At 37.2% G+C, this 12,920-nt stretch overlaps 1 protein-coding gene across 1 annotated transcript in view; it reads left to right on the top strand.

Moving 5' to 3' along the window:
* TBX18 (T-box transcription factor 18) overlaps nt 1-12,920 on the top strand; it is a 37,401-nt gene that overhangs the window by 349 nt on the left and 24,132 nt on the right. The window contains exons 2-4 of the mRNA XM_066605022.1: nt 1,250-1,439; nt 4,184-4,285; nt 7,488-7,659. Coding sequence (XP_066461119.1) covers nt 1,250-1,439; nt 4,184-4,285; nt 7,488-7,659 — 464 coding nt within the window. The remainder of the gene's footprint in view (nt 1-1,249; nt 1,440-4,183; nt 4,286-7,487; nt 7,660-12,920) is intronic.

The raw sequence follows: 12,920 nt of genomic DNA, 5'->3' as shown, positions 1-12,920 counted from the left end.
GTAAGTGTTGCCGCTTTACTCTCTATATAGGTGACTGTATGACTGGGCATGCTAAGAGCACAATAAGGTCCATTTTATACTATTTGATGTTGGTGCATATCTTCAAGTTATATACTAGTTGCCAAAACTATATTAAATTGCATATTACATGATATAAAGTTATATACGACGATAGTAAGAAGACAGCATACAGAACGCATCGATGGGTTATATAGAGAGATAATGGTCCAAGTTATAGAGAGATCTTGTAAAGTTTTATTTCACCGCAGTTATTCATTACTGTGGTGTTCGCATGTATAAATGCCCTCTCCTCAGCTTCACCCAGTGATGTGACTTGTAGAGAACACTCCGTGCCACCAGATGTTGGCATCATAATTATCAGGCGCCAGATCTTCATGGGGTTCCAGATCACAAGCCACAATACTAGAATACGTGATATAAAGGATGGATATTTATATAGTATATACATAGTATTGCAAGAGTTATTTAAGAACTCGCTTTAAAGTGCCAGTTCATGTGTTGGCATCAGCTTGGATATATCAATAGTATTTATTCTTCTGAGTGTTCGTCACGAAATACAAGTATAAGAAGGAAATACAATTCTAGAGTTAATACTGGATTTAAGGCCGCGGGTAGTCTTTTTAATGAATTGAAGGATCCCACTAATAACTACGAAATGCAAGTAGTTACAAAAATCAGTTTGGTATCAGTTCAATCTGGATGCTTTATTGTAATTTATCCAAGAAGCAGACTATTGGAACAATGATAGAAAGTGATTTAATTTCAGGCATTTGTAAAATATTAACGTAAAATCCATTAGGGTACATACAGAATAATTGTTACTTAGTTCGGAAAACTAGGCGAGATATTATTACTTCTGCTGCTACTAAACAACGAGCACTAACATCATCACTAGTATTAATACTGCTGTCATATTATTAGCATTTTTATATACTAGTTTTATGGTGGATTATAAAATAATATATCTGAAAATATGTGTTTCTCTTTTAGTTCCTGCAATTACAGGGTGCATTGTTAATGCAATTTTACTTGTTTATGTGATTGTATACTTACAATATATATCTATGGTAATAGTTAGAATTCCAGACTTTACACTCATTTGTGTTAAAATTTGAAACCAGCAATGGTCATTCTTAATCTAGTATTTACTAATTCGGTGTATATAATATATGATTGATGTGTATGGTTGTATGGTGGTGATCTGACTTTGCACTGTGTGGCCCTGCAGCTCCCAGTGAAGATGGCTATGGTGGCGTTAAGGAGGCAGCTGGCAATTGTAGATCCCCCATGTCTTCTCCTGTGGTGGCTGCCCCATTGGGAACGGCTTCCTCTGTCATTCGTGTGGATCTTCAAGGAGCAGAGTTATGGAAGCGCTTCCATGAGATCGGGACCGAGATGATCATCACCAAGGCCGGGAGGTGAGGATGGGTCACTATTATATATACCCTGACTTATTTCATTGGTACTAAGATAGATAGATAGATAGATAGATAGATAGATAGATAGATAGATAGATAGATAGATAGATAGATAGATAGATAGATAGATAGATAGATAATATAAAGAAACTGCTGTGGATAACTGTGCAGTGAGATGAGCCAAGTCTACAGCTATACGTCATGATGCTGGATGTAGAGTGACAGACAGCTAGAAGGCCAGTGACATCCTACTACACAAGGTTTGGCACTCTCATTTCACTCTGAATGTTTCCACCATGATGTGTTTGCTGGATAAACACCATACACTGTAAATCACCCTGCCATTACATAGTCTACACCAGAATCTGAACCCATAACTGCTCACACAAACATTATGGGATATTCACCTGGAGCTGATGAGAGGACTTTGCCTTGAATACCTCAGTTATGATCTGCAGCCAGTAATGAGAGAGTAAACAAGACCCAGGATTAAAGTGAAATGTAGTTCTATCAGTGCAGCATACAGGTTCATGGGAGGGTTTATATGAGTCCTCACGCCAGGGCTCTACAATATATATCACTGAGGGACTATGAGACCACCACACCTGCCAAGAAAAGTTAACTTAGGTCAGGAAATAGGTTTGCTGTTAAAGTAATAGAGGGCCAGCATAGACTGGAACATCAGGTCTACAGAGTAGTGATCACTGCCTATGAATCACAAGTGGGACTTGTGCTTGAAGCCCAACCTTTGCTAGTAGTTGCTACTTTATTCAGTTTAGGCCCGCTTCATACAAGCATATGCCTATTTGCGAACGCATGAACGCTACGTATTTGCGAAAAGAATGTTGCTTTTTTGCTTGCACATTAGCATATAGTTTGTTGGTTTTTGCATGCACAAGGCATGCGCATTTGCACGTGCAAAAAAATACGCACTGATGCTCCCAGCCATTGAAATGGCTAATTAGTCTAATGATTTGAAGATGTGTTCTTTTTCTGCACAAGTGTATCACGCATCTCCTAGCGTATTGTGCGTGCATTTGCACATCCCCATTGACTTCTATGGTGACTTTTGGTGCACAAATGCGCAGAAAAATAGAGAATACTGCACATTTTGTGTGTGCAAGCAATATGCCCACAAAAAAAAACCTGTATGTGAGCAAACCCATTGAAAGCAATGGGTTCTTTTCACTGCATAATACATGCACAAATTTTGCACACGCAAACGCGCCCATGTGAATCCCCGCCTAAGAGTTGCCCATTCACAGTAAGGTAACCTGCCACTTAAATACTGAAAACTTTGTTTCTCTAAAAAAATAAAAGTCTAATAACAGAAAGTAGACCATATTTAGGGAACAGGTAAAGTCACACCCTTTTAGGCCCATCCACACTGGCACTTTCCCCTATGCTTCATATATATAAGAAGTGTACATTAAAAACATGCACAAATGCATGCATTTTAAGCATATGTTAATGTTTTTAAAATTGTATTCACAATATATTATTTGATCCATTTTGATCTATTTTTGATTTGAAAAATTATATCCTTTTTACTGTAAACTCATTTTTTCTTAATACATTTTGTAGTTCAATGCATTTTTTTCTTTCTGATCATAAAAAATGTGTATGTCAAGCATATGAAAACGTACAGTCATACATTTCCATCCATTTTCCATTGACTGCAATGTTCAAAAAAAAGTTTTCGTTTCCATACTTTTTCTTGTTGGACAGAAAAGTATACTAGGCTACACTTTTGAATCTCACAAAAAAAAAAAAACGCACAGAAACTCGCCAAATGTAGTCAAGCGTACTATGCACTCTTTGACTGCGTTTAACCCATTATATTCTATGCGTCCGTTAAATGCTATGTTTTATTCCGTATTTGGGAGTAAAAATGTGTGCGTTTCACGGATGACCATATAATATCAGTCCTGAAGGTAACAATACTCAGTTACCCTGCTTCTTGTAACATTGTATACTAACAAGACACATGGTTGTAATAAACACTTTTGTTTGGTATTTAATGAAATGATTCCTGTACATCTTGTTTTGCTGATCCCACTAGGGAAAGCTGACATGTATAGATTTCCATATTAGAAAGACAGCAGGATGGGGTCCCTGCACCTAAATTGAAGCTTACAGGATGATGAAGTGACTGCAGATGGGAAGTCTGTTCCAGCACTTGGAGACGTGCAGCAGCAGCCTGTGCAGTGCTCATTAGAGCAGCTCCATGAATTGGGTCTTCTTCTGAAAAGACACGGTTCAAAGACAGATGTACAAGAAAACCTGGATATTATACAAGGAACCTCAGCTTATTAAATATTGCACAAACATATCTGATGAAATCCATATGTTCCAGACTACATTTCTCTGCCTCTATAGCAGCCATCGAAAGGCTGTACAATGCACTGTTTGTCCAGGAAAGTCTCAGCCAAACCTCTATGTTCTACAGGTGCATAGAGGGAAATATCAGGAGGACACTTTCTTGGCTCTCACTGTGCTATGTAGTGTCTGCCATTCATTGGAGGCTTACATTGGACATTGTGTTATCATAAATCATCCACACAAACACCTCAGGAGCACACTAGAATATGCAACACCCTGATAGACTAGATATGCAGTCCAATTCAGTGTTCCATTAAAATTATTTATTTATTTGTTGAGTTATTCCGTTAATTGTTAATAATAATCTAACTGGGTTATTTTATTGATTTAGAGTTTATTATTTGTATGCATTTATTTTGCAGGCGGATGTTTCCAGCAATGAGGGTGAAGATTTCTGGACTAGACCCTCATCAGCAATATTATATAGCCATGGACATAGTGCCCGTGGATAATAAAAGATACCGGTAATTATAAAGTTATACATTTGATACCCCTTATTCGATTTGTAGTTGGGTGTTTGGTGCAGCTATACGGGACAATATTTTTGTATGTTATAGACAGCTAGATAGATAGATAGATTGATTGATTGATAGATAGATATGTGTGTGTTGTGTACAGTATACTATATGTACTATTTATTTAATGGTAAAGAGTTAACATTGTCATTTAGTTCTCAGAGGGTCCTTATTCGTTTCAGTGATTTATATGACATAGCATTACATTTGTAAATTAGCATTTTTATTTATGGCTCCTTTACTTGGCATAGCGTCAGGAATATTCATTATGATGTGTACTGAATAGTTGGGAATGTTCTTGGTGCGTGTACAAAGTAATGAAGGAGAAGTTGCGGTTACTGGTTGATTGTTCATAACGCAGTGCAAATCCTGATGATAGTGATGACGATAACGACGGTCGCTTGTAGCTTACATTGCACATTTCTCTTGCTTCTTCCTTTGTATTATGCATTGGATGCATGGTGAAATTTGCTTGCGTTTCTTTTCTTCAGCGGTTATTATCGGATCTGCTGTATCTGCAGCGTTTGCATGGGCAGAGTGAACACTGTAGGCTTCGGAAAGTAATTTAAATACCCGGGTAGAGGATTTAAAAGAGCGAGTTTTTTCTTTCTTTTACATGTACCGATTTACCCGCGGAAAGTAATGCTTAGCCTACGAGCGCAGTATTTTGCTTTTATATGTGTATTTATCTTTTGTTCTTTGCTTCTTCTATGTATTTTCCTGCTGGAGCTGATTTGTGTTTATTTTTAACCATATGTTCGATTTCAACCATTTAATGATCGGCATTGCTTTTTATATATCGGTATTGCATTTTATATAGGCATGTCTGGCTGTCAAGCACAAAACTATAGCTGACTCAAAATATGTCAGTGCTTGGATAGACAGATAGATAGATAGATAGATAGATAGATAGATAGATAGATAGATAGATAGATAGATAGATAGATAGATGGATAGATAGATAGATAGATAGATAGATAGATAGATAGATAGATAGATAGATAAAGTATTCCAGTAACAAGTATCTAGGCAATGCAAATGCAAACTAAAATTAATGTATGTTTAGCATCTTAAAGAAAATATAGTGATACATATTTTTGTATGCAAGAAGTCAACATTTTTACAGCAATAAACATATAGACAAGTAAATGTATTATCTGTGTATTACTTTTTGTTTTTATTTGACTAAAAAGTTTGTAATCTCATGAAGATTTTACTATCTAGATACAATATTCTTTATGCTGAATGAAATGCTAAAACAGCACTACTGTTTACAGATCTGTGAGTGCTTTTTAATGCCTGACAGTATTATACTGTTTTATTGCCCTTTTTATTATCAAAGCTTAATCATGCCCACTGTAGAAAAGCAACAAAGGAAATGTCATTCTTTCTGCAGAAGCAATCACTTCTACTTTTCCAATATGATTTGGAAATTGGAAGTTTAACTAAGACCTTTTATACTAATGGCTAAAATATGCCCTTCCTATAGAGTGGTTGATTGTGTATGATTTGATATTCAGTTTACAGAATATTAGTCTGTAAGGCTGGATTTGCACATGCAGTTTGTGATGCATGTTTTTAGCCACAGGACTGACTTCAAAGGAAGAGAAAGTCTAAAGTTAGGAATTCTCTATTTTGTATCAAAATGTGTTTGGCTAAAAAAGAAAGCTGCTTGTGTAATTTTAGTCTTAGGCCAAATTCCTAGTAGTATTTCTCTTTAATTTTTTTCCAAAAAGGTTTCAGGGAGCACAGCTCCATGTTACAGGATATGTGGGTGCACGGTCCTGGTGGACTGACTACTCCCCATCAGAATATATAGGAAAATAGAATAACAGAACAGCATAGAAATTATGTTTGAAGTGATTTTGTTCAGATCCACTGTTAACACTGCTGATGTAAATTAAAAAAAATAGCAATGTTTCAGGTACAGTAGGCCCTTTAGCAAGACGGTGAGCAGAGCACTGACCCAGGCTCAGTAGACAATGAAAGAAGATTCTTCATGTGCTCAAATGCTTGTTGAAGGGTCAACTGTACCTGAGATGTGGTGTACTTTTTAATTCGCACTAGAGGTGTTTCTGAATAAATCACATCAAACATAGTGGGTAATCTGGTTAATTACTCTATTTTTGTTTTTATTTTTCTATTTTAGGTACATTTGCAGATTACATTAATTTCTATAGAATTCAAAATATGCATCATGTTACATTGGTTCTTGCCAGTTGTGCAACTGTATTCAATTGACTCTATAACACTTTTACGAAAATGTTTTCACATTGAGGTCAATGGAGTATAAATCAGACAACAAAAGCAGAGAAACTTTGACAAAAAGTGCTTATTTTAACTGTGCATAAACATAAATATGTTTTAAAATTATGCTGCAGCTTTAGTTCTTTGTAGAATCATTTTTTGATGGCTTATGATGGAACAGTTGATAGATCTCTGGTTTTGAAGAAAAAAATAGTGGAAAGGAGCTAATTTCTATAAGATTCAAACTGATGCCAGAGTGCATTACTTTATATCACTCTACTTGCATTCTATCATGATCAATGTTTGCCACAGGATCCATCATGGTCTTTTTGTTTTGTCAATGAGTGGTGGATTAAAAAAATATGCCAAATAATGTCAGTTTGTCAACAATTTTTAATCAATTTTGAACAGTTACAGGTTAAAAAATAAATAAATTATATATATATATATATATATATATATATATATATATATATATACATTTACTGTGAATAAGAAATGTGTGAACACCTTAAATATCTGCTCCATTCACTTCAATGTTAAAAAAATATAAAGGTAAACATGCCTTTCCAAAAAATGTAAGCTTCTCCTATAATCAACTCTGTACATAAAAAATGCAGCAGTTGTCTGACACCATCTACACAGAAAGATTTCATAAATGATTTCCACTAAAGATAGTGGAACAGATGAGAGGGGAAATATTCTCTAATATTGACTTTGAGAATATTTCCCCATGCGTCACAATGTGGTCCTCAGATCTAAAAAGATGTACTGGAGAGAGGTTTTCCAAAACATGATGTGCAAGTTGCCTTTAGCATTTGCATTTACTGTCATTAACTTCATTATTTTGTGCAATTACAATAACATCATCATGACAAATGCATTTTCTTATATATCCCTTCAGCTATGTTTACCACAGTTCCAAATGGATGGTCGCAGGCAATGCAGACTCCCCCGTTCCTCCACGTGTTTATATCCATCCAGATTCCCCAGCGTCTGGAGAGACCTGGATGAGACAAGTCATTAGTTTTGATAAACTAAAACTTACCAATAATGAGCTGGATGACCAAGGCCATGTGAGTATGAGTAGTGAAAGAATGTTATATTATTTCTCTGCTGCGTGTGTTTACATGAATACATCCACATGTGTTTATTTTATGATTATATAGATGAAGAAACACAAAACAATGTATTTAGCGCATTAGATACAGGATACTATGTAAAATTAGGATGCACTATGCTCATGCTACTTGGATATCCCTGGTCTGCAAATACATATAGGGTGACAATCATTTCAGTGGAAAATGTAAACATTGTTAACAGCTAGCTAGTGCTGAGCATAAAAAAACGCTAATTTGCCACATTTAGTGAATTATTTTTTTTTGTGCGTGGTAAGAATTTACGAGATTCCATAAAAGAGTTTAGGAAAATATAAAGATGCGTTTAAATGCTTTTTGGCCTTATTTTTATAACCGTGTAAATGAATCCAAGATGTATTTACTAAATTTGCCAACAAGAGAACTAATGGGTATCTGTTTACAATCTGAGACAAGCCATTGTAATTGTATGTTGGATCTTGAAATTATTATCTGTTCCTATAACGTAGAATATGTATAAGTATAGAACATTAATGATGCACATTGACTGGTTTTCAACATTTATAGCTAACAATGAGTCAGTGTTCATTCCAATAACTTAGATTATGTGTTTATGTGATTTATAGCATATTGTATCTGATAGATATATATTTTATATTCTACATATGCATTCTGTTTAGGAAACAGTTGCCTACAGTAGTACTTTAGAATGAATATTTGACATAGTAGTGCATATCTAGATAGATAGATATAGATGTATTTGTGAAAGGGTATGACTCTAGAGTTCCATCCAGAGGCAGAACTTGGAGCTACTGGGCCCCAATGCGAAATCTGTAACAGGGCCCCCAACTATAATACTTTATTTATAGTGCTGGGCTCTCTATATGGAGAAGAGAGGCTTTATAGGCCCCCTAAGGCTCCTGGGCCCGGGTGCAACCGCATCCCCTGCATCTCCTATAGTTACACCCCTGGTTCCATCCTACAGCAGCCAGACAATCCAGGTGGAGCTTAGCTCTTTTATTTATAATCCAAAACCACAGCCACATAACAGAAGATAGCTCAACACACCCCACTCACCAAGTGGCCCTCAACTTTCTTTATGGCAGGGGATCCTCTTCTCCAGATGCGATACTAGGGAGATGGCCTCAACACAGCTCCCTGATCAGATGTCCATCAGTTTCCCCATGAGTCCAGGATCTGGCCTCAGCTGCAGATCCTGGCACCTTCCAAGTTGGCTGACTTGCTTCAATTCACTCAATTCAACTCCCTTCCCTCAGCCATATGTGATTTTTCTTTTTCTGTTAAAGATTTTCCACCGGGGCCCAGGAGCTTCAAATGATGCCTCTCTTTGCAATAGTGCTGTTGCACTAGCGGATAATATTTTCCCGTAGATAATGTGTTATGTCATATTTAGGGTTTATACACACAACCATATTACAGGACTATACAAACTCAAAGCTGTAATACAGAAATCATAACTTCCAAAGCATGCATCGTATAAATTGCTTCTAGGGAAGAACTACCATCAAATGCTGACATAGAGAGATACCATATGACAACATGTGTATTGGCGTAATATAGGTTTACGTCTTGGTGCATCTTTGGGAGGAAGGCATTAGGATTATCAGAAGGCTTTGGTCATACTGATAACTGGTTTGCGGTTAACTGGTCTGGTGGAGTCATGTATCAATGGTTTCAATTTTTATCTAATTATGATGACTATGACTCTACAACATATTTAGGAAAATGTCACCGGACATAACATGCAGTCGAGAAGTCTGTTGTACATGTATTAGGGTAATTTGATGAAAAATGCTATGAATATGTTTATATATATGATAGTATTTAGTAACTGTTTAGCACCCTTGAAAAAAAATGTTGAGCTATCAGTATTCAAGGTAAAATATGAAGGTAATCAGGAGTTTTTCAACATGTATCAGCTGATCACCCCAGGTCATGCTCTTGCCACCTCCTCAATCAACTTATTTTGTCAGGGAAAGCCGCCACCAGCCACACATCTTCTGCAGCGAAAATGTATTATTGCAGGATAGTCATTCAATTAAATGACCATCCTGTAACAGGAGGACTGCAGAAGGTTTGCTAGAATGGGAGCTCTGGGTCACAGAGGGTGGTTCCTAGTGGGGAGGGTTATGTTTATTCTCATAACTGTTCCTGGCATTTGCTTTACCCCATTAAGAATGTGGCCCAGTTTTCTTTTTTGATTTTTATTTTCCTCCCCACTTTCAAAAATATGCTAACCCTTATTTTTTCAGTCAACATAGCTGTATGAGGGCTTGTTTTTTGCAGGACGAGTTGTATATTTCAATGGTACTATTTAATGTACCATATACCATACTGAAAAACGTTAAAAAAAATGTAAGTGTAGTAAAATACAAAAAAAAATCCACATATTTTTGTGTGCGTGTGTGTGTGTGTGTGGATGGGGGGGATGGGGGGGCTGTTTTTACGGCACACACTGCGACAAAAATGACATGATAACTTTATTCTGTGGGTTATTATGATTATGACAGTACAACATTTATATAGTTGTTTTAGCTGTACTACATTTAATAAGTAAAAGATCTTAAAAAATTTAATTATTTTCTGCCGATCTTCTTCTAACTGCTATAACTTTATTGTTTTTCTGCAAAATAGTTCTGTGAGGGCTTGTGTTTTTGCGAGATGTCCTGTAGTTTCCATTAGTGCCGTTTTGGAGTACATATCACTTTGATCACTTTTTTATTCAATTCTTTCTTGGAGTCGTGAGGACCGTTGTGCGTTTTTTTTCTCTGAGAATATTCACTGTACGGGATAAATAATATGTTACTCTGGTAGATCAGACTTTAATGGAAGCAGCAATACCAAATAAGTTTATCAGTTTTTCGGTTAGGTTTTTTATTATAAATATTGGGAAAAATTGTTTTAAACTTTACTACCTTTTCTTTTTTATAATAATTAATGTTTTCTTTGGTCCCCATAGGAAACTTGAACTTGTGATTGTTTGATCGCTGGTACAGTATAATGCAATACTGTAGTATTGCATTATATTGCATTCTGATAGGCAGTCTATCAAGCAATGCTAATGCCTGGATAGCTGCAGCTTAGTCCTTATTCACACAACCATATATATGAAGCTATTTAGCTGCATTAAAAAATCGGGACCATCTGAAGCATTGGATTGCAGTGTATACATTCAGATGAGCGATTTTTAGCCGTGTTAAAAAATTGTGCCTTAAAAAATAGAACATTGGCCGCCAATTTTATATGCTATGTCCAAAGATAGGTCTTGCCCTGTCTTTGGCCGAGATACACTTGAAGATTCAATACACTCCTATGGTAGCTGAAAAAGCTTTTCCAATGCTGGGAAAAGGTGACAGCTGGCTGTATTTAAGTATTAGCAGCAGAGGCGTAACTTGAAGCTCCTGGGCCCCATGGCAAAATCTATAACAGGGCCCCCAACTATAATGCTTTATTCATAGTACTGGGCTCCCTATATGGAGAAGAGAGGCTTTATGGGCCTCCTAAGGCTCCTGGGCCCGGGGGCAACCGCATCCCGTGCACCCTCTATAGTTACGCCCATGATTAGCAGTCTTTCCGAGGATTTCTGTCTTTCAGCGATTTCCGCGTTTTTTGCCGCCCATGTGAATGGCAAAAAATACGCAGCTGAAGATCAGGGCTTGATCACGTATATTCTTCATTCATGCAATTTTTTTTAGCACATGCAGCCAAATGTAAAAACGCATACAGCTGTGAGTAAAAGGCCTTAATCTGGCAAATTCAGCTGCTTGCCGCAGGAGTCTGAAGTGGGGCCTGGGATAATCTACTTTTCTCCCTAGGTACTGCATTCTGAAAGGTGTTCTGGCTAATGGCACAAATCCTTTAAGTGTATGGAAGGGTTTTAGTTCCAAAATACATATGGCTGACTAAACTGTGTTTAATAGAAAAGTAAGCTGCACGGTAACTGTGAATGCTTTTCCTAGTAATCAGGGTAAAATCTAAGATGAATGCTATCGTGAAGATGCCAAACTGAACACACAGTGAAATCAAGAAGTCTGTCTACGCCTCCCATGTGTCTTCAATTTCACAGAATTGTTCCGTTTCCATGAATTAAATGTTTTAGTTTCCATTTTTTATTAACATTTATATTGAATTCCTTTTCATCTGCCTCAATGCAATTAGTTTCCATATTGTGCTCAGGTCGTACCAGGGGAAGCACACTAGAATAGTTAATACCGCATCTTTGTGATCACTATGTGCATATGTGGAGCAGGCTAGAGGTGTCATTCAGATTTTTCTCCAGATTATAGACAAAAGACAATCTTGACACTGAAACACAGTAAAAAAAAACAACAAAACATGTGCATTATGTAAAATAGGTAAACATTTGGAAATCTATATACTGTAGCTGTCAAATTCTTTCTTAATAATATTAAGCACAGCAAAGAGTGCACTTTTAGGCCTGTGTCACAAGAGCGTTTCCGTATTGGTGCTGCGTTTTTGCGGAATAGGTGTTGCGTATTTGCATGCGCAAGTGCACTTTTTACTGTATTTTTGTGCATGCAAAAAAAACACACAGGGATCTTCCCAGCCATTGAAATGGCTAATTAGTTTAATGAGTTCAAGACTAGAGATGAGCGAGTATACTCGCTAAAGGCAATTGCTCGAGCGAGCATTGCCTTTAGCTAGTACCTGCCCGCTCGAGACTGAAGGTTCGGGTGCCGGCGGTGGGCAGGGAGCTGCGGGGGAGAGCGGGGCGGAACGGAGGGGAGATCTCTCTCCCTCTCTCCCCCCGCTCCCTCCTGCTGACAGCCGCTACTCACCGCTCCCCCGCGCCGGCACCCGAACCTTTCGTCTCGAACGGGCAGGTACTCGATAAAGGCAATGCTCGCTCGAGCAATTGCCTCTAGCGAGTATACTCACTCATCTCTATTCAAGACGTGTTCTTTTCGTGTGCAAATGCACAGAAAAATAGAGCATGCAGCGGGTTTTTTTTAGCGCAATGCAATTGCGAAAGCAAAATACACACTTGTGACCGAATCCATTGAAATCAATGGGCTCTATTTTCTGCGTATTGCGTACAAACTTTATTATGTGCAAATACGAACGCAAATACATTCATGTGACACAGGCCTTAGGCGTCTTTATATGGACTTATTTATGCGCATATTTTCATATGCAAAATTGGTGCATGCAATGCGCAGACAATAGAACCCATTGATTTTAATAGGTTCCTTCTCATT

This window comes from Eleutherodactylus coqui, chromosome 1 (assembly GCF_035609145.1).
Source record: "Eleutherodactylus coqui strain aEleCoq1 chromosome 1, aEleCoq1.hap1, whole genome shotgun sequence".
In the NCBI taxonomy this organism is placed as follows: Eukaryota; Metazoa; Chordata; class Amphibia; order Anura; family Eleutherodactylidae; genus Eleutherodactylus; species Eleutherodactylus coqui.
This window is presented reverse-complemented; position numbering and strand designations above follow the sequence as displayed.